This window comes from Rhinoderma darwinii, chromosome 5 (assembly GCF_050947455.1).
Source record: "Rhinoderma darwinii isolate aRhiDar2 chromosome 5, aRhiDar2.hap1, whole genome shotgun sequence".
NCBI classification, from domain to species: Eukaryota; Metazoa; Chordata; class Amphibia; order Anura; family Rhinodermatidae; genus Rhinoderma; species Rhinoderma darwinii.
The window spans coordinates 210,320,596-210,344,158 of record NC_134691.1 but is presented as its reverse complement, the minus strand read 5'-3'; the positions used below and the strand labels follow the sequence as shown (position 1 = coordinate 210,344,158).

General features: G+C 44.4%; 1 protein-coding gene across 1 annotated transcript in view; it reads left to right on the top strand.

Moving 5' to 3' along the window:
* Nucleotides 1-23,563, top strand: part of ADCY2 (adenylate cyclase 2) — an 831,331-nt gene that overhangs the window by 716,351 nt on the left and 91,417 nt on the right. Inside the window, exon 20 of the mRNA XM_075826916.1 lies at nucleotides 2,027-2,185. Coding sequence (XP_075683031.1) covers nucleotides 2,027-2,185 — 159 coding nt within the window. The remainder of the gene's footprint in view (nucleotides 1-2,026; nucleotides 2,186-23,563) is intronic.

The window sequence follows — 23,563 nt, the reverse complement described above, 5'->3', positions numbered from 1 at the left end:
TGCACGGTAGAATGGCATAGCCCATGGATCAGTCCTGTGTAATACATCCATCCATGGAATAATTGAGTAGGACTAAACATGGCATTTGTTACTTGCCCCACACACATTATATGACTTCTTGCTTAACATTTATGGGCTGAGAACTAATGTTGAAGTAATGCTTATTATTGTGGTTACTGCACTACAACTTCACTGTGAGTGTTTACTTGTGTAAATTTTCTGCATGTCTTCAGGTGATGTCATGCTGTTAGTAAAGTTAAAGAGGCTCTGTCACCACATTATAAGTAGCCTATCTTGTACATAATATGATCAGCACTGTAATGTAGATTACAGCAGTGTTTTTTATTTATAAAAACGATCATTTTTGACTGAATTATGACCTATATTAGCTTTATGCTAATGAGTTTCTCAATGAACAACTGGGCGTGTTTTACTATATGACCAAGTGGGCGTTGTACAGAGGAGTGTATGACGCTGACCTATCAACGTCATACACTTCTCTCCATTCATTTACACTGCAGATAGCGATATAGCTATATCGCTATTTGCAGTCACATAAACACACTATAACTCTACTCATGTGTCATGACAATGAATATACATTACCTCCAGCCAGGACGTGACGTGTATTCATTCTCTTGACCACTTCTGTAGTGTCTGTGTGATTTACAGCACAGCACAGCGAGATCTCGCTGTGAATGACAGTTTACAGCGTAATCTCGTGAGACTACGCCTGCTGTGCTGTAAATCAAAGAGACGCTACAGAAGTGGTCAGGAGAATGAATACACATCACGTCCTGGCTGGAGGTAATGTATATTCATTGTCATGACACATGAGTAGCGTTATAGTGTGTTTATGTGACTGCAAATAGCGATATAGCTATATCGCTATCTGCAGTGTAAATGAATGGAGAGGAGTGTATGACGCTGATTGGTCAGCGTCATACACTCCTCTGTACAACACCCACTTGGTCATATAGTAAAACATGCCCAGTTGTCCATTGAGAAACTCATTAGCATAAAGCTAATATAGGTCATAACTCAGTCAAAATTGATCGTTTTTCTAAATAAAAAACACTGCTGTAATCTACATTACAGCGCCGATCACATCATGTACAAGATAGGCCACTTATAATGTGGTGACAGAGCCTCTTTAAAGAGGATCTGTCACCACATTATAAGTGCCCTATCTCCTACATAAGGAGATGGGCGCTATAATGTAGGTGACGGCAGAGCTTTTTATTTAGAAAAACTATCTATTTTCACCATGTTAGGAGTGATTTTAGCTTTATGCTAATTAGGTTCTTAATGCCCAAGTGGGCGTGTTTTTACTTTAGACCAAGTGGGCATTGTACAGAGAGTGTATGATGCTGACCAATCAGCGCCATGCACTTCTCTCCATTCATTTAGTAAGCGCATAGTGACACTGCGTTGTTTGCTATGTGCTGTCTTATGCTGACATATTAACGTTACTGAAGTGTTTAGACAGTGACTAGACATTCCTTCCAGCCAGGACAGGATGTCTATTCACAATCCCGGCACTTTGTTAGAGCAAGTGTAATCTCGCTGTAAACTGTAATTTACAGCAAGATCTCGCGAGATTACGCTTGCTCTGCTGTAAGTACCAAACAAACGTTAACGAAGTGCCGGGATTGTGAATAGACATCCCGTCCTGGCTGGAAGGAATGTCTAGTCACTGTCTAAACAGTTCAGTAATGTTAATATGGTCAGTCCTATTCAGTTAGCTCATGGATGCATTACACAAGACTAATCCATAGACTATACCATTCTACTGTGTAGTGACTATACTGCACTGGTAAAAGAAAGGGAAATCAACAGTATTTAAAATTAATATATATTAGAAAATTGTACAGTTCCCTATTATATAAATAAACAAATGGGCTGCGTAAAAATGTAATGCCTCGTTGATATAACTAGTATTTTAAGAAGGATCCTTTTATACTATTTGAATTGTTGCAGGACAAAATGCCTATTGTTTCTTTATTTCTGTGTCCTCTTGTAACAGAATGAATATTACTGTAGGTTAGACTTCTTGTGGAAGAACAAGTTTAAAAAAGAACGTGAAGAAATTGAGACAATGGAAAATTTAAATCGTGTTCTTCTGGAAAATGTGCTCCCTGGTCATGTCGCTGAACACTTCTTAGCACGAAATCTGAAAAATGAGGTTAGCTAAGAAAGAATGTTTTGTTTGTCAGCTATAATTACTGCAATGTTCTGTATTTTAAATTTATTGGAAATTTTAAACACCATTAAATATTTCACAATTTTAAGTAAATTCAATGTATTCTCTTTTGCATTGCATCTTATCTAAATTTTAGTATTTTACGATAAAATATTTAAATGGTACCCCCAAATTTGTACAAATTATTTTGAAGACTATATCAAGCATTTATGTATTATTAAAGAAGTTTTTAAAGGAATTTCTTTTGTAAATGTAGCAGTAATCCTAAAATGAAGCATGGTACCCAGAGGGTTGTCAAGATTTATCAGCAGCTTATAGATTTTTGAAAGTTTATTGTTTTGTATCCCATTTGCAGACTATAGACTGCTATAAATGACAATAGCTTGCTGAATACTCTCAGCCACTGTGGCAAGTAACATAATATTATGGAGTTACTTTCTCCAGTATAGGAAATACATTGGTTGAAGACTTTGGTGTAGCATGTTCCATAAATTATGATAAAGAACAGCATAAAAAACAAAATGTTCATATAGTACTTGCTTTCCAAGGAAAATTTGGCAAAGCAAATATCAACAATGACAGAATCTAGATGCATTGCAAAACATATTCACTTTTTTTTTTTTTTTAAAGCACATTTGCAAATATCTATTTGATAGTTCGCACACATTAATTTGGGATTGTAATGTTGTGAAACTTCACAATTATAACACAGAGGTAAATGTTGAAGTATAAGTACTGCAAATTATAAAGGAATCCAAACCCCTCTTCGTTACATCCAAGATGTAAAATATATCTTAATGGAGCTATAATACCAATGTAAGATACTTTGTAATGTACTCTTATTTTAAAACTTGCCCAGGGAAGCCCAACTGAAGTGCAGTCATGTGACTGCTTGCAGATGCTTACATACAGAGTCAGTGATTTTTTTCGTAGTTTGCTTTCGTTTCTCTTGATCCATAAAATACGAAATGTCACTGCATGTATCCCAGCCTTAGCCTTTTTAGAAAAATAATATTCAACAAAACTATATATTCAGTGGGGCACCAACGAAAGGAAAGTTGAAGCTAGTGATCAGACGTGCCTGAACCTCCTCTTGAATCCTTCTGTGGATTTTTTAGCACTCTATCTTGTGGCTACTTTTATAGCAGCAGCCAGTTGATCAAGTCTTTTAAACTTGGCTGGGAAACAGTTGAATCATTGCTTCTAAATAATATAGAGTAGTAAAGTCACCGTGTAAATAAGGTTAAAATAGCAAGCAAAAAAGAGGCAAAAGCTAAAAGTTTCTGTCACGATCTGTGGGTATCTGGACCACTGGCCAAACAGAGTACCAAGTCAATATAAAGTACGAGCACAAGGGTACCTGTAATAGTCCAGACAGTAGCAACGGCACAGATGGGACCTTGGAGGCAGGTAATGCAAAATGTGGCAGATGACACCAGATGTGGTGTAAGTCAGCAGGCATAGTAGACAGCACAAGACGACTCCCATGCTAGAGATGGCACAGGAACAAATAAAGTACAGGATACAAGTAGCAGGGCACGGGAACATAGGGAACAGGATACAACTGAGAGACCATTTGCAAGACTAACAGAGGAATACAAACAAAACTCAGGCAAGGAGTGAAGGGGCAGGACCCTTTTTATAGTCCAGGGTGATCTGGGAGTAATTAGTTAATTCTTAACATGTGTGGACGCTGGCCTTTTAAGGCCGGGAATGATCTCGTGCGTGCATCCTAGTGGTCACTGCAGGACAGGACGGCCGCATGTGCTGGCATCTTCAGGGAGGAAGACGTAGGCAGGATGAAAGTGGTCCTCTTATGCACCCTCTTCTTGGGTCCAGCGCGAGAGAGTAATATCTTAATGAGGGTAGGGGCATTGAGGTTCTCCTCTGGCTCCCAGGACCTCTCCTCTGGACCAAACCCCTTCCAATCCACCAAATAAAAAGTCCTTCCTCCTAACCTCTTGATGTCCAGGATCTCCTTTACCTCGAACACATCGGAAGAACCGCTGGGAGCAACTGCAGGGCTAGGAGTTTTAGTGTAGCAGTTCAGGACCACAGGCTTCAGGAGGGACACATAAAAGGAGTTGGGGATTTTGAGGGTAGGAGGCAGTTTATAGGAGACAGGGTTAATCTGTTGCAGGATCTCAAAAGGTCCGAGGAACCTGGGGCAAATTTGTATGAAGGCACCTTCAGACGGATATTCCTAGAGGACAGCCAGACTTTGGTACCCGGAAGAAACTGAGACGGCTCTCTTCTTATATCCGCCTTTCGCTTCATGTGATTGACTGCCAGCAGAATAGAGGACCGGGTCTGTTGCCAAATTTGCAGAAAGCCCCCAAATGCAGAGTCAGTTGCGGGAACCTGAGATGTATCTGACACAGGAAGAGGGATTCTAGGATACTGACTGTACACAATGTAGAATGCTGTGGAAGTGGTGGACTCACTTGTGTGGTTAATATAAGAGAACTCGGCCCATGGAAGAAGCTGCATGGAGATGAAGTGGCGGAGGTAATTCTCCATGATCTGGTTAATCCTCTCAACTTGACCACTGGACTGGAGGTGGTAGGCTGAGGAAAAGTCCAATTTCACATCCAGGAGTTTACAGAGGGCTCTCCAGAATTTTTTGGTGAACTAAACCTCCCGATCAGACACGATGTGAAGGGGCAAGCCATGCAAGCGGAAGATGTGCTGAATAAAGAGATTTGCCAGTCAAGGAACAGAAGGGAGGCCGGTCAGGGATAAAATCTGCCATCTTCGAGAACCGGTCCACCACCACCCAGACAGTGTTGCATCCTGCTGAGAGAGGAAGATCAGTGACAAAGTGTATTGCAATGTGCTGCCAGGGAGTGTTGGACACAGGCAGGGGTTGGAGCAGACGAACAGGCTTGGAGTGAGCAACCTTGTTAGAAGCACACACAGTGCAGGAAGAGACAAAGTTCACAATATCTTTGGGCAGTGTAAGCCACCAGAAATGATGAGTTATCAGGTCTCGAGTCTTATGAATACCAGCGTGCCCAGCCAGTTTGGAGCACTGTGTCCCCAGTGAAGAATTCTTCTGCTGTCTGCCAACCGAACAAAAGTCCTCCCCAGAGGGATGTCTCTAACTTGCAAAGGACTGGCAGTGAAAATGCAGGATGGGTCTATGATATATTGAGGGGGCTCCACAGTGTCCTCAGTTTCAAACGACCTGGACAGGGCATCAGCCCTCACATTTTTGTGAGTGGGACGGTAGTGGAGCACAAATTGGAAACTGGTGAAGAACCGCGACCACCTGGCTTGACGGGGGCTTAGCCATTGAGCCAACTGGAGATAGGTGAGGTTCTTGTGGTCGGTGTATATCTGGAGGGGATGAGCTGCGCCCTCTAGCAGATGTCTCCGCTCCTCAAGAGCCAATTTGATGGCCAACAACTCCCAATCCCCAATAGAGTAATTGCGCTCTGCAGGGAAAAAAAAGTCTCGAGTAATATCCACATACTACTGCCTTTCTTTTTGAGGCTTCTCTGGAACAGAAGTGCACCCGCACCAACAGAAAAAGCGTCCACCTCCAACGAGAACTGTCGAGAGGCATCAGGATGATGGAGGATTGAGGCTGCAGTGAAGGCACTCTTGAGGCTATTGAATGCTGATTCTGCCTCTGGAGTCCACACCTTGGCATTCATACCTTTCTTGGTAAGAGTAGAGATGGGTGTCATCAGTGAAGAGAAGTTTGGGATAAATTCCAGGTAGAAGTTGGTGAATCCAAGGAAACGCTGTATGGACCGCAGGCCCTGAGGACGTGGCCACTCCAGAACAGACTTTACTTTCTCAGGATCCATCTTGAGACCCTGATCCGAGATGATGTAGCCGAGGAAGGGCAGAGAATTCTTTTCTCCAACTTGGCATACAGGCGATTCTCCCTTAATCGCAGCAGGACTTGACGGACATGCCTCCGATGTGTTATTGGATCTGGAGAGAAAATCAAAATGTCATCGAGATAGACCGCAACACAGACATAGAGGAGATCTTGTAAGATATCATTGATTAAGTTGTAGGCCCCACGCAAGTCTAGTTTAGAGAAGATCTTGGCTCCTCGTATGCGATCAAATAGTTCCAAGATCAGTGGCAAAGGGTATTTTGTTTTTGACCGTGATCTGGTTGAGACCGCGGTAGTCAATGCAGGGTCGAAGTGATCCATCTTTTTTCTTTACAAAGAAGAATCCGCCACTGGCTGGAGAGGAGGATTTTCGTATGAAACCCCTCTCCAAATTCTCCTTGATATAGGCCGACATGTACTGAGTCTCTGGCAAGGAGAGGGGGTATACCCATCCATGGGGCAGTGAAGCATTAGGAACCAGTTCAATCGTGCAGTCATACACCCGGTGTGGGGGAAGCACCTCGGCCTCCTTCTTGCAAAAGACGTCCGCAAACTGTGCAAAAGACGTCCGCAAACTGTGCAAAAGTGGGTAATCCTGTCAACGACTGAAATATAGGAGGCAGGACAGGCTGAATCTATGACCGGCAGCGGTGGAGACATTTGGAGCCCCATTGGAGAACTTCTCTGGAATTCCAGTCCAGAACCAAGGCATGAAGCCGGAGCAAAGGCAGACCCAGCAACACTGGATTGAATGCTTTGGGCAAGATGAGGAAAGTAATCTGCTTGGTATGAAGAGCTCCCACTTGGAGCTTCAGTGGCTTGGTCTCAGACACGAGGGGTCGGGCAGAGCAAGTCCATCCACCGAGGCAACAGCCAGTGGTGTCCCCAAGGGAACAGTCAGCAACTGGAGCTGATCCACTAGGTCCTGTTGGATGAAGTTTGCCGCGGACCCGGAGTCCAGGTAGGCAGAGACCTGGTGCGTCTTCTTACCGGACGCTATGGTCACAGGAATGGACAATTTATTATTTAGTCCATTTCCACCTAGAGTTGTCTCTCCAACCAATCCTAGGCGCTGGAATCTTTTTGGCTTTTGGGGACACAAACGCACAAAATGGCCTCCAAGGCCGCAATACAGACAGAGTCCCGAAGTGCATCTGCGTTGTTTCTCTTGGACAGACAGCTTGAGACGGTCTACTTGTATAGGCTTCTCCAGTGGAAGCACTGATAAAAGCAGCCGGGGTTTCTGGATTCTAGGAGCCAGCCTAGGAAGTCTTCTGGCCCGGTGATCCTCTTGACACCATTCCTGGATCCTCATGTCAATCCGGATGGCTAGAAAAATGAGGTAATCTATGGTAGAAGGCAGATCTCGAGCGGCAAGCTCATCTTTGATATGGGAGGATAAAGCCTGCCAGATGGTAGCCACCAAGGCTTCGTCGTTCCAGGTCAGTTCTGCCACCAGGGTACGGAATTGAATGGCGTACTCACCCACAGAGGTTTCTCCTTGGTGAAGGGTCAGCAGGGATGCAGCTGCTGAAGAGACTCGTCCACGTTCCTCAAATACAGTGCGGAAAGTCTGTAGAAAACACAGTAAGTCACGGATCTCTGGTTCCTGACGTTCCCAGATGGGGTTCGCCCATGCCAGGGCCTTGCCAGTAAGAAGAGAGACTATGAATGTGATCCTTGTGCCATCGGAAGGAAATGCTCTGGCATGTAGACTGAAGTGGATCTGACATTGGTTCAGAAATCCCCTGCAGGTTCTCTCGTCTCTGTGGTAGCGAGGAGGTTGTGGCAGAGAGAATCAGGAATTGGTGCTGTCAGGAAGTGTAATAGGAGGAACAGCAGGAGCAATAGGAGCAGGTGCCATGGCTGTAGCTTGCGTATCCAGCCGATGTGCAATTATGTTCACTGCCTGGAGGAGTTAGTCCTGTGGTGATCGGAGATCTAGCATATCTGCCTGCATGACCTGTGATGTCGTCATGGTCTTGGTTTGACTAGTGGAGTCCATGGCCTGAGCATACTGTCACGATCTGTGGGTATGTGGACCCACTAGGCCATAGCGGGGTAGCAGCTGGCCAAACAGAGTACCAATTCAATATAAAGGCAGAGAACAAGGGTACCTGTAATAGTCCAGACAGTAGCAACAGCTAGGTACAGATGGGACCTTGGTGGCAGGTGATGCAAAACATGGCAGATGACACCAGACGTGGTGTAATTCAGCAGGCGTAGTAGACGGCACAAAACTACTCCAACACTAGAGATGGCACAGTAACAAATACAGCATGGGATACAGGATACAGCTAGCAGGTCATGGGAACACTGGGAACAGGATACGACCAAAGGACCATTTGCAAGACTAACAGAGGAATATAAACAATGCTCAGGCAAGTAGTGAAAGGACAGGGCCCTTTTTATAGTCCAGGGTGATCTGGGAGTAATTAGTTAATTATTAAGATGTGTGAACACTGGCCCTTTAAGGCCTGGAATGTGCTCGTGTGCGCACCCTAATGGTGACTGTAGGACAGGACAGGAGGTTTTAGTAGTTTATTATAAACCGTATTTTCAGGTATACATTCCCGTCTTCTTTTTTTTATTCTTTAATAGTATAAGCAAGGGCTATCTCTTCCAGGTAGTGACCACTAAACCTAATAAAGGCCTTTTTGATGTAGTCCATTGCTGCCCCATCTCCTTTATTAATCATGACCTTTGGTTTTTCAGTAAGATGGTAACAAATGGGATAAATAAATTTTTAGCTGAATATTTGAATGTGAAGCAGGTTAGATTTCTGCAGTGAAGGCAGGCAGTTAATCAAATCAGTAGAATTAATAGAATCAGGACGCAGATACAATTGTGCAGAACTTGCCCCACCATTTGGCGCTTTACCAGTGAAGCTGGCGGCACAATGACAACGCCTGCGTCAAGGCAGGCTTGCATAGCTGGAGGACCGAGTAGGAACAGGGGCAGGTGAGTATGTAAAGTTTATTTGTTTTTCAGTGGCAGTGTGAGGTTCACTATATACAGGGGGCTGTATGTGGGGCACGATCTACAGGGGGCACTATCTACTGTTATTGTTTAGTGCTTTATTTTACAGTGTTTGACACAATTGTATTCAGGGACACAGTTTATGTTGCTATTATAATCAGATGCGTAGTGTGTGGCACCATGAGAATTTTGTCTTAGTTTACAGTTGCGGAAATGTTGGACATCTGAGTGGCAAACTCTGCAGAAATGGGTCGTGATCGGGAAGTCATTATGGAGGTCTGGATAGGGAAGAAAAGAGAAAAAGAACGACTAGACTCTGAGAAGACGTCACCTGTAAGTCACTGAACGTAACTGTTTATTGTACCTCTGACTGCGTTATATCAGTATTGTAAAATGGTAGGGATATGGCCAGCACAGCAGAACTAGACCTCCAGGGCAAAGTGGGTGACAGCCTCCAGGAATCCGACTTGAAGATCCCCATGGTACAGGCAAAGACAAGAGAAAGAGGCAGCACTCCAAAAATGAATGATTTTATTTTTGGAGTGCCGCCAATGTTTCTGCTGCTCAATGCAGCCTTTGTCAAGCTGCTTGGCACAGGATGCATTGAGCTGGTGAAATGTTGCATTTTTTTCTGCACATATGGGAGAATAAAACCAGATTCTTTGAAATCATTCATTTTTGGAGTTCCACCTCTTTCTCTTGTCTATATCAATACTGTAGTTACTGTATGATCTGCAGCGAGATAATGGGTAGTAGCATTCTTCTTTGTGAAACAGCAACACCCAGCACATCCTTACCATTTTTCAGGCCATACTGGGAGCCATAGTTTTACACCATACAAACTTATATGGCAGGTGTTAAACTGAATTTGCAAATGATCTCTGTACTGAGCTGTATTTGTTCTGGTACTATATACACGTACCGAGTTTGGTTCTGGTGCTGTATTTATGTACGGAGCTTGATTCTGATACTGTATTTTTGTGCTGTGCTTGGTACTGGTACAGTATATATGTATGAGCTTGGTTCTGGGGCTGTATATATATATATGTACTACATTTTCAGAACAATGATGTTCTATGGGAGTATTCACACGACCGTTTATTTAACGGCCCATGAATAGGACATGTCCTATTTTTGTCAGTTTTCATGGCCAGCCAACCCCCGTAGAAGTCAATAGATCAGTTTTTAACGGCTGTCAATATACAGTGAAGGAAATAAGTATTTGATCCCTTGCTGATTTTGTAAGTTTGCCCACTGTCAAAGACATGAACAGTCTAGAAGTTTTAGGCTAGGTTAATTTTACCAGTGAGAGATAGATTATATTTTAAAAAAAAAAGAAAATCACATTGTCAAAATAATACATATTTATTTGCATTGTGCACAGAGAAATAAGTATTTGATCCCTTTGGCAAACAAGACTTAATACTTGGTGGCAAAACCCTTGTTGGCAAGCACAGCAGTCAGACGTTTTTTCTAGTTGATGATGAGGTTTACACACATGATAGATGGAATTTTGGCCCACTCCTCTTTGCAGATCATCTGTAAATCATTAAGATTTCGAGGCTGTCACTTGGCAACTTGGATCTTCAGCTCCCTCCATAAGTTTTCGATGGGATTAAGGTCTGGAGACTGGCTAGGCCACTCCATTACCTTAATGTGCTTCTTTTTGAGCCACTCCTTTGTTGCCTTGGCTGTATGTTTCGGGTCATTGTCATGCTGGAAGACCCAGCCACGAGCCATTTTTAATGTCCTGGTGGAGGGAAGGAGGTTATCACTCAGGATTTGACGGTACATGGCTCCATCCATTCTCCCATTGATGCGGTGAAGTAGTCCTGTGCCCTTAGCAGAGAAACACCCCCAAAACATAATGTTTCCACCTCCATGCTTGACAGTTGGGACGGTGTTCTTTGGGTCATAGGCAGAATTTCTCTTCCTCCAAACACGGCGAGTTGAGTTAATGCCAAAGAGCTCAATTTTAGTCTCATCTGACCACAGCACCTTCTCCCAATCACTCTCAGAATCATCCAGAGGTTCATTTGCAAACTTCAGACGGGCCTGTACATGTGCCTTCTTGAGCAGGGGGAACTTGCGGGCACTGCAGGATTTTAATCCATTACGGCGTAATGTGTTACCAATGGTTTTCTTGGTGACTGTGGTCCCAGCTGCCTTGAGATCATTAACAAGTTCCCCTAGTGTAGTTTTCGGCTGAGCTCTCACCTTCCTCAGGATCAAGGATACCCCATGAGGTGAGATTTTGCATGGAGGCCCAGATCGATGTCGATTGACAGTCATTTTGTATGTCTTCCATTTTCTTACTATTGCACCAACAGTTGTCTCCTTCTCACCCAGCGTCTTACTTATGGTTTTGTAGCCCATTCCAGCCTTGTGCAGGTCTATGATCTTGTCCCTGACATCCTTAGAAAGCTCTTTGGTCTTGCCCATGTTGTAGAGATTAGAGTCAGACTGATTAATTGAGTCTGTGGACAGGAGTCTTTTATACAGGTGACCATTTAAGACAGCTGTCTTTAATGCAGGCACCAAGTTGATTTGGAGCGTTTAACTGGTCTGGAGGAGGCTGAACTCTTAATGGTTGGTAGGGGATCAAATACTTATTTCTCTGTGCACACTGCAAATAAATATATATAATTTTGATTATGTGATTTTCTTTTTTTTTTTTTATATAATCTATCTCTCACTGGTAAAATTAACCTAGCCTAAAAATTCTAGACTGTTCATGACTTTGACAGTGGGCAAACGTACAAAATCAGCAAGGGATCAAATACTTAATTCCTTCACTGTATGTAACAACCGTTAAAAACAGATCTGTGACATGGGGATTGGCAAGGAAACTACTAGCTACCTTGCTGACTATCGGCGGCATACTCACCGATGCAGCACCATCTTCTTCAGGTGTGATCTCTCGTCATCGTGCCGCCTTTTCAGATCCCGTGCAGACAAAAGATCACACCTGAAGAAGACTAGAGACGGCGCTGCATCAGTGAGTATGTAGCGCAGCCAAAAGTTAAATGTAGTGTATTGTTGCGCTCACTACAAGTGTAGTGTGGCGCTAGTACAGGGAGCATTGTACATAGTGGTCAACTGTAGTGAATTTTCCGGGACTGTCCAGAATTTACAGAAAATTCCTACAGGGAGGGGAAGGAGGGTGTGTGGCATCATCTTCATCGGGGCAGTGTGGCATCATCTATATCGGGGCTGGGTGGCATATACTGGGGGTCTATGTGGCATCAGCTACAGGGAGGCTGTGTGGCATATACAGGGGGTCTGTGTGGCATCATATACAGGGGGTCTGTGTGGCATCATATACAGGAGGTCTGTAGAAATAGAAATAGGTCCAGAGAAAATAGTGTCTATGTGACCATCCTTTGGGTGTTTTCAGGGGACTCTGACAAAAAAAAAGCCTGACAAATGAAATTCATCCATTTGTTTAACGGCCATGAAAAACGGATGCAAAACGGATATCAAACAGCCTTTAAAAAACGGACAGACGGACTGGAAATGGATGAAAATTTGGAGACGCACTGATGCAAAATGGCTATCACGGCGCGGGGTGTGGACCCACTGGGCCGTACCACGTAGTGGGGTAGCAGCTGGCCAACAAGGTACAAAATAATGTCTATAGTTCTGAACGGGTACCTGAGGCAATGTAGACAGTGGCAGGAGCACGACTTGACTTTCACAGCAGGTGACGCCGCGGATGCAGCCGAAAGATACGACTTGACTTTCACAGCAGGTGATGCTGCGGATGCAGCGGAAAGACACGAATTGACTTTCACAGCAGGTAACGATAGCACGGGATACAGGGTACAGGCAGCAGGAACGGGTAACACCGGGAACTGGAAAACACTGGGAGACCTTTAGCAAGACAAACTAGGGTATACAACAACGTTCAGGCAAGGAACCAGTGGGCAGGACCCCTTATTATAGTCCAGCAGCCATTTGGCTGATAATTGATGTTGGGCAGCTGGACGCGTACTGGACTTTTAAGGCCGCGGGCGCGCGCGCCCTGCGGGACACTGTCCGAGGACCCGGAAGAGAGTGCCGGCGTCTCCCTGGAGGGAGCGCACGCCGAGAAGATAGGCGTCCATGGCCGGGATCGTCAAGGGGTAAGTCAGAATGACGACCCCCGGCCATAGACGTAACAGTATCCCCCTCTCTTACGCCCCCTCTTCTTGGGACCAGAGCGGGAAAGAAACTTCTTCACGAGGACAGGGGCATCGATTTTCTCCTCTGGCTCCCAAGACCTCTCCCCTGGACCAAATCCCCTCCAATCCACCAGGTAAAACGTCCTGCCTCCCACTTTCTTGGTGGCCAGGATCTCCCTCACTTCGAAAGTTCCAGATGAACCGCCAGGAGCCACTGCGGAACTAGGAGTCCTGGAGTAGCAGTTCAGAACCACGGGTTTTAGCAAGGAGACTTGGAAGGAGTTAGGGATCTTGAGGTTAGGAGGCAGTCGAAGCTTGTACGACACAGGATTGATCTGTAGTAAAATCTCGAAGAGTCCAAGGTACCTGGGAGCAAATTTGCAAGATGGCACCCTCAGCCGGATATTCCTGGAAGACAGCCAGACATTTGTACCTGGAAGAAACTGGGGAGGTTCTCGTCTTCTAGTGTCTGCCTTTCTCTTCATGAGGTCCACCGCCAGCAGAATAGAAGATCGTGTCTGCTGCCATATCTGCAGAAAGTTCCTGAAGGTAGAGTATGCTGCAGGCACCTGAGATATAGTAGAGCTGGGCAGGGGTATTCGAGGATGTTGGCCGTAGACTATGAAGAACGGGCTGGAGGTGGTGGACTCACTGGTATGGTTATTATAAGAGAACTCCGCCCACGGGAGCAGCTGCACCCAGTCATCATGTCTTCTGGAGACAAAGTGCCGCAGGTAGTTCTCCTTAATTTGGTTAATCCTCTCAACTTGTCCATTGGACTGAGGGTGGTAAGCTGAGGAAAAGTCCAACTTTACATCGAGTAGGCTGCAGAGTGCTCTCCAGAACTTAGAGGTGAACTGGACCCCTCGATCCTAGACACTATGCAGAGGTAATCCATGCAGACGGAAGATGTGTTGCATGAAGAGATCAGCCAATCGAGCGGCAGAAGGTAGGCCAGTCAGGGGAACAAAATGAGCCATTTTAGAAAAATGATCCACCACCACCCAGATGACACTGCATCCTGCAGAGAGAGGCAGATCTGTGACGAAGTCCATAGCAATATGCCGCCAGGGGGCATCGGGCACAGGCAGTGGTTGGAGCAGACCGGCTGGTCTAGAGTCAGCAACTTTGTTGGCTGCACACACCGTACAGGAGGAGACAAAGTACATGACGTCTTTGGGCAGTGTGGGCCACCAGAACTGACGGGCAATTAGGTCTCGGGTCTTACGGACACCCGCATGTCCTGCCAGCTTGGAACTGTGACCCCAGCGAAGGATTCTTCCTCTGTCTGCCAGCCTTACGAAAGTTTTTCCTAGAGGAATGTCTCTAACCTGCAGAGGGTTAACAGAGTAGATGCAGGAAGGATCGATAATATTCAGTGGGGACTCCAGTGTCCTCTGTCTCAAATTACCTAGACAAGGCATCAGCCCTCACATTCTTGTCGGCAGGTCGGTAGTGGAGTTCGAACCGGAACCGTGCAAAAAACAATGACCATCTGGCTTGACGAGGGTTCAGCCGTTGAGCCCTCTGTAGGTAGGTCAAGTTCTTGTGGTCCGTGAAGACCAGGATAGGATGAGCTGCGCCCTTCAGTAGGTGTCTCCACTCCTGCAGAGCCAGCTTGATGGCCAGTAACTCTCGATCTCCAATCGAGTAGTTGCGCTCTGCAGAAGATAACAGCTTGGAGTAGTAACCACATACCACAGTCTTGCCTTTCGAAACCCTCTGGAACAATAGTGCGCCGGCACCAACAGAGGAGGTGTCCACCTCTAATGAAAACTGTAGGGATACATCAGGATGGTGGAGAATGGAGGCAGACGTGAAGGCCTTTTTTAAGGTTTCAAATGCGATTTCCGCCTCTGGAGTCCATACATTGGCATTCATACCCTTCTTAGTGAGGTTGGAGATGGGGGCTGTCAGAGAAGAGAAGTTGGGAATGAACAGGTTGTAGAAGTTGGCGATTTCCCAGGAAGCGTTGTATGGCCCTTAAAGGGAATGTGTCGCTAGAAAATGTTTTAATTTTTTTTTAGTTTAACAGTTAGTGTATAAATGATTAAACATTGTTCTAATTTTTTTAATTTTTTCACGAGTCAGGAAATATTATAAATTAGATTCTAATTTATAACATTTCCCAGTGCTGGTCACTAGATGGAGCAATTCCCCAAATTGCAGCATTGACATGTGGTAAAGCAACCACATTGCTTTATGCTGCAAAATTTGAGAAGACACACTCGCTCTAGCGTCCTCAAACAATCCCCCCTCCCTTATCCTGGCTAGTGCCATGAGAAAGGAGGGGATTGAACGTTCAAACCTCCTACACTGTGTGTCGCCATTTTTTGAGCGAACACACAGTGTAGTAGGCTTATATACAGTAGTAATCACACACTAAAACACGTACATACACAGAAATAACTTACCTGCTCCTGCCGCCGCCGCTCCCTCCGGTCCGTCCGCTCCGTCTGCTCCTTCCGCTCCTAGTGCTTGCATTAGAACACATGTCCGGAAGCCGCGACCGGAAGTAGTAATCTTACTGTCCACAAGAAAATGGCGCTGGACGTCGCTCGGCCGAAGACCTTCCATTTGGACTGAGTTGGAGCGGCGCATGCGCCGTTCCCACACAGACGGCGTACAACATAGTGAATGGAACGGGTCCTGTTCGCATTCACTATGGGGCTGTATGTGCCGTATTCCATGTCTGTATGTGTCGTTAATCGACACATACAGAGATGAAAAAAAAAAATAGCAGCCCCCATAGACAAGAAAAAGTTAAAAAATAAAAAAAAGTAAAACACAAACACACAAATAAATAAAAACAAATTTAATAAAACACTAAAAGCAAATTGATATAAAAATTATTTTTTTTCGGGACACCCTTCCTTTAAGCCTTGGGGACGTGGCTACTCCAGGACAGCCTTTACCTTCTCAGGGTCCATCTTGAGACCTTGATCAGAGATAATGTAGCCCAGGAAGGGCAGAGACTTCTCTTGGAACACGCACTTCTCCAAATTGGCGTAAAAATGATTCTCTCTTAATCTAAGCAACACCTGGCGGACATGGCCCTGATGAGTCACAAGATCTGGGGAAAAAATCAAGATATCATCGAAATACACCACAACACAGACATAGAGGAGGTCACGAAAAATGTCATTCACAAATTCTTGAAATACTGCGGGAGCGTTATACAGGCCGAAGGGCATGACCAAATATTCGTAGTGTCCATCACGTGTGTTAAATGCAGTCCTCCACTCGTCTCCCTGATGGATCCGGATTAGATTGTAAACCCCCCGTAGGTCAAGCTTGGAAAAAAAATTTTGCTCCCCGTATATGATCAAAGAGCTCAGAAATCAACGGCAAGGGGTACCGGTTCTTCACCATGATCTGATTGAGACCCCGGTAGTCAATGCAGGGTCAAAGGGATCCATCCTTCTTTTTGACAAAGAAAAACCTGCCGCCGGCCGGGGATGAAGACTTTCGTTTGAAGCCGCTCTCCAGATTCTCCTTAATGTAGGCCGACATAGACTGGGTCTCTGGCAAGGAGAGAGGGTATACTCTACCGCGAGGAGGGGACGAATCAGGAACCAAGTCGATAGGACAGTCGTATTCTCGTTTTGTGGGCAATATCTCTGCCTCCTTTTTGTCGAAGACATCAGCGAACTGAAAGTAACAAGGAGGCAACCCTGTCAATGACTGAGGCGAAGAAGGCTGGGATGGATGAACATGACTTGACTTTAAAAGCAGGTGACGCCGCGGATGCAGCGGGAAGACACGACTTGACTTTCACAGCAGGTAACGATAGCACGGGATACAGGGTATAGGCAGTAGGAACGGGTAACACTGGGAACTGGAAAACACTGGGAGACCTTTAGCAAGACAAACTAGGGTATACAACAATGCTCAGGCAAGGAACCAGTGGGCAGGACCCCTTATTATAGTCCAGTTGCCATTTGGGCTGATAATTGATATTGGGCAGCTGGACGCGTACTGGCCCTTTAAGGTTGTGCACGCGCGTGTGCGCGCACCCTAAGGGACAATGTCCGAGGACCCGGAAGAGAGTGCCGGCGTCTCCCTGGAGGGAGCGCACGCCGAGAAGAGAGACGTCCATGGCCGGGATCGTCAAGGGGTAAGTCAGAACGACGACCCCCGGCCATAGACGTAACAATGGCCATGAAAAACTGACAGTTTGAATGTAGCCCAATAAATAACCCCCATAAAACACCCCATTTTAAAAACTGCACTTTTTGTATTCAAAGCAGCATTTAGGACGTTTTTTTTTAAAGCCTTCAGATATTTCACCGGATTAAAAACAAATTAGAAGGGGCGTGGCCGCGAGTGCATGGAGTAGGACGTGTTAGTTCCAGCTCCGTTGCTCCTAGGCTGTTACCGGCTCAAATCGGCTCTTTGCACAGCATAAAAGTGTCCCAAAGTGACACACTCGCTCACCGGACAACTAATATACTTACCTGTCATGGGCAGGATCAAGAAGAAACCCGCGGCGGCTAAATTAACGGAGTTCTTTCCGGCGGCAAGACTCCAAAATGGCGCCGACTCGCCTGCACTGGAACCTCAGGGAGACTCTGCTGCTGATCGGAGGTCTGCAGGGGCTGCTAGAGGTACGGTCCTCGCAGCCTCGTCACCTAATCTTCCTCTGCCCTCCGATACCCTGATGAGACACCCTGCTTCGTCACCTGCTGTGTTGTTCTCCTCCAGACCTCCATCCTCTCCCTCTATGAGTAACCATAACTCTCCTGCAGAGCACGTGTTAAATATGGCACCTGTGTTAATGCAAACTGCTGGGTCTGATAAACCAGTGACTGAAGCTACTCTTAAGTATCTGTTGCATGATCTTCATGCTTCTATTCAACAATCCATTCAAAGTGCTTTTCATGACCTGCAGAAAGATTTTAATGCTCTGGGGGACAGGACCTCTCATATTGAAAATCGAATGGCTGAATTTTCTGCTGCGCATAATGCCCTGGTGGATACGAATACGGGGTTGGAAGAGGAGGTGGAAGCATTGTCCCACAAGATTGCAGATCTGGAAGACCGTTCACGCCGCAATAACGTTCGCTTTAGGGGGATTCCTGAAGATATCACAAATTCCCAGTTGATGGAGTACTTAGCTGATTTATTTGTGGCTCTCTTGCCGGATACGCCTCAATTGGATCTGCTGATCGACAGGGCACATCGTATCCCTAAACCAAGATCCCTGCCTACATCGACGCCGAGGGATGTAATTGCTCGTCTCCATTATTATCATTTTAAGGATAAACTCCTCTTTGCAGCGCGATCTGCGACTTCCCTCCCTGACCGCTTCCGGGATATACAATTATTCGCTGATTTGTCTGCAGCCACCTTACTGCGCAGGAGAGAGTTTGTGTCTACTACACGGATTCTTCGTGATTGCCAAATTCCTTACAAATGGGGCTTCCCCGTTAAGCTTATTATTTCCTACAGGGATTCGAAGCATGTGGTGGACTCTCCGGTCAAAGCCGCTGCGTTGGTCAAAAGTTGGAACTTAGACGCTGGTGCTATCCCCAAATCGGGTACTTCCTCGCAGTCTCGTGCTATATCTCCACCTAAGGTTCACCTATATCTCCACCTAAGGAAGAATGGCAGGAAATTCATCGTCATCGTCGTTCCTCTGTTTCTTAACGATGCCATGTAATTTTTCACGTAAATTGGTGAAACATAATTGATGTGTTTTTCTGGTGTACCTGTGTATGTCGTTTTCTCATCCTATTTAGATCGGTTATGCTGTCTCATTCATATGGCCTAGGGTGGGGTCATGTCTGTACCTTGTTAATACAGATTTCCCTCCCTTCTAGGATTGCACTGTCGGATCGTCGAGTGCAGACTAGATGGTACCATTTGGTTTGGTTTCCATTTTTTGGTTATCTGTTTGTTTGGGTTATGTTGCTTGCTCAGCTCGCGAGAAATGTCATAATTTGTCCTCAGGGTACCTTAAGAGTCTTTGGTATATTATTACGTTCATGGAATGATCATTTGAGATATATCCTTTTAGGAAAATATAATGGTGCTTAGATTTTCCTCCCTAAACACTAAGGGGTTAAATAGTCAATTTAAACGGTCAATGCTATGGGCCGAGGCCAAGAGATTGCAGGCTTCTGTGCTTTGCCTCCAAGAGACGCATTTGAATCAGTTCGATATTGTTCATCTTAAGCATAAACACTTTCCTCATATTTACACAGCTCCGGCTGTCTCCAAGAAAAGGGGCGTTTCTATAGTAATACATCACTCAGTTGCATTTGTCCAAGATTTTATTCATATAGATGTAGCGAGGCGATATGTTATTCTTGTATGTAATCTGAATAATGTGCAGTATACTATTGTTAATATTTATGCGCCAAACACGCGTCAGATTCGTTTTACTAACAAACTACTTATACAAATTCACAAGTTTCAAAAGGGGCATCTTGTGATGGTGGGAGATTACAACAAAGTCATGTGGCCATCACTAGATTCTACAGCTCCTGGGGCCACGCACTCTCCTTCGGACTTATTTCAGGTTATGGCTAGAGAAGGTTTGATGGATGTTTGGCGTTTGCAACACTTAAATGAGAAAGATTTTACGTTCTTTTCACATCCCCATGGCACTTATTCGCGCATTGATATGTTTTTTGTGGATAAAATGTTGTTTGACAGAATTTCCTCATCTCATATAGGGCTAATTACTTGGTCGGATCACGCGCCCATTTCCATGGTGGTATCTGAAAACTTTAATAGACCCCCCTCATTCCCTTGGAGAATCAACCATTTTATACTAAATTCCCCCAATTATCAGGACTCACATATTTCCACTTTGGAAGAGTTCTTTAAATTGAATGTGACGCCGGATGTGTCTCCCACAACGGTATGGTGCACCCATAAGGCCTTTATTAGGGGCCACTTCATTAGCTTAGCGGCTAAGGATAAGAAAATTAGAGAAGCTAAGCGTATGAGACTATTGGACGAAATTCTTCGTCTTACCCAGTTAAATAAAGGCGTACCATGTACAAACAGGTCTCGGCTAATTAGTCACCTTCATGCACAACTACATCAGCTTGATCTATACAAATATGATAAGGCTTTGAGAAGGTTAAAAGTTAAATACTATAGACAGAGTAATCGAGCAGGTGCTTTGTTAGCACAATAATTAAAACACAAGGCCTTTAAGGCTAGAATTCCTTTTCTTCACAACCAACAAAATGATATAATATTTAATCCTCAGGATATCACAAATTCTATAGCACAGTACTACTCCTCTCTGTATAATTTAAATCAGGATCCTGCTGTCCCTCAACCTACTCCCGAGGGCATTAATGCATTTCTGACTTCCATCTCTCTCCCAGAAATTACGCCTTCCCAATTAACCGCACTGTCCCAGCCCTTTCAATTATTAGAAATTTTGGATGCTATAGCTACTTTAAAACCGCAGAAATCGCCAGGTCCGGATGGTCTCACCAATGAATATTTAAAAAAATATAGTGCTATATTCTTGCTCCCCAACTCCTCCACCTATTTTTGCATGTACATTCCACGGGGCAACTACCCCCCGAAATGCTTCAGGCAACTATCATTACACTGCCAAAACCGGGCAAGCCTGCAGATAGACCAAAAATTTTTCGACCCATTAGTCTACTTAATACAGATTTAAAACTATATTCCAAAATTCTGGCCGTACGATTGGCTTCAGTGCTGCCTGACTTGATTCACCAGGACCAGGTGGGATTTACTCAGCAGAGATCCTCAGTAGATGGAACTAGGAGATTTGTAGATCTCATAGACTGGGTGGAGCGCAGTCAGACGTCTTCTTTGCTTTTATGCTTGTATGCAGAAAAGGCGTTCGACCGTGTGCACTGGGGGTACTTGGATGCTGTGCTTGCCAAATTTGGGATTAGGGGGAAAGCTCAGGATATCATAATGGCACTGTACACTCACCCCTCTGCTACTGTACTAGCTTCAGGATACCAATCCACTCCGTTCCATATATCCAATGGCACTCGTCAAGGGTGCCCACTCTCCCCGCTAATTTTCACCTTAGTAATGGAGCCCTTGGCTGCGGTGATTAGATCTAACCCGGAGATTAAAGGGGTTACTATTGGCCGGACTGAGCACAAAATTGGTCTCTTTGCAGATGACGTACTTATGGTTTTGTCTAACCCCTGTGTCTCTCTTCCTCATATTATGTCCATTCTGAAAACATTTAGTGCGGTTTCCTATTATAAACTGAATGAAAGCAAATCTAAAATTATGAATATGGGGTTATCGGCAGATTATGTTCATACTTTGCAAAACTTGTATACCTTTGAGTGGACGTCTCAAGGGCTTCCTTATTTAGGGATTCAGTTGGCTTATCCTGCGTCACGATTATATGCGCTTAATTATCCTCCTTTACTGCTTCAGCTAGGAAAGGAGCTTGATGACCACCTACGGTTTGAAATTTCGTGGGTAGGACGCATTGCAGCTCTTAAAATGTTAATTTTACCAAAAATTCTTTACTTATTTCGTAATTTGCCTATATGGGTTCCTGTTTCTTATTTAAATAAATTGCAGCAGCTTTTAGTCAAATATGCATGGAAGAAACAAAAAGCAAGGGTGGTTATTCAAATTCTATATCTCCTTGTCGCTAAAGGGGGGTTGGGATTTCCCCATATTTCAGCATATTATCACTCCTGTATTTTAGACCAACTACGGCAGTGGCTGAACCCAGCACATTTAAAACATTGGGTTTTAATTGAAGGTAGCTGTGGGCACTTGAGTCTCTTGATACCTACCTATGGGCTGCAACACTTAAACTGCCCATTCCTGTCCCATCTCTGTTAACTATTAAGGCGGCTCTATGCTCGTGGAAATTAATGGTGGTCAGGAAGGCTCTTTTTCCTCTGAGATTGTCGGACATGACTATTCAGAAGCTTTCGCAGTTAATCCCTAATTTGAATCTGTCCTTTTGGGTTACCCAGGGGTTGAATACTGTGGGGGCTGTTTGGAGTGGAGGTGTTCTTTCTACTTTTGCAGAGCTTGTTACTAAATATAACTTACCGGCTACTGACTTTTATAAATATGTTCTTGTTCGTCATTTCTTACTGAACAAAAGTAGCGATCCCCCTTCTTCCAAATCACTTTATGAACTATATTTTTTTCAGTACTCCAATACTGCGAAGGGAGTCTCCAAGGCATATTTGGCTGTTTTGGATGTCTTACAACAGACTACTCTCCAGTGTGTTAAGCGGTGGGAATCAGATTTATCCTTGCCTCAGGATAGTGTAGACTGGGAATCTACCTTTTCGCTGGCCTCCCAACTATCCAACTCTACTCACCATTTGGAAGCTACTAGAAATATGTTGTATAGATGGTACCTGACGCCTCATCGCCTCTCTTTAATATATCCTACTTCTTCCAATCTTTGTTGGAGATGCGGATTTGAGGTGGGAACTCTTAAACATATCTTCTGGTATTGTCCGGTCATACGGTCTTTTTGGGATAAGATAGATAAACTATTGTCGAATGTTCAACAATATCCACTAGTTACTACTCCTGCTTTAGCTCTGCTTAATGTAGAGTTAATAGATTTCCATCCTCATGATAAGTCAATTATTTTTCATGTACTATGCTCTGCAAGAATTCTTTTAGCCAAATATTGGAAGAAAACCTCCACTCCTACGTTAACTGAGGTAATTCAGTATGTTAATCTTACGTGCATTATGGAGAGAACGATATTCTTGCAAAGATCCCATGTTTCACAATGTCTTCAATGGGACAAGTGGACTTCCTCCAGATACTATGTGGACTCCCTCTATACCTAAACTTCTATACGATGAAGTTTCTAGGATCTTGCAAGCTGAGCTTTGTTTTGTTTAGTTTTGTTTTGTTTTTCTGTTTTCCTTTGTTTGCCCTTATTCTAAACTGATGAACCCAAAAGAAGAAATGATCGACTGGAGCACAACAAATTAATAGAAAAAATACAAAATTTTTATTAACATGAAAAAATGACAAGGTTAAAACTGGAACAGGGAATGAGTCACACAATAAAAAGACATCAAAAACAATCATGCACCGGATGTAGATGTGACATAGATCTATGCAAGCTTGTTTATTTGTTAGTACAGCAAAAGAGAATAGTATATGTGCCTATGCGGACCTGTAGCTGATAAAGCCTAATGGGTAATGGCAATGAAAAGGTCAACAAGGGATAAAATACATGTATGTACTGCCTGGGTCGCCTCTATGAGAGTATATGTGTGGCAATAGTTATATGCAGATATCTGGATACAATGATTGTCTGTATATGTATGGTAGACTGATATACGCCATGGTGTGTATTGCAGGATCAGTGCTACAGATAACGTGCAGCAATGTACATAAACGCAT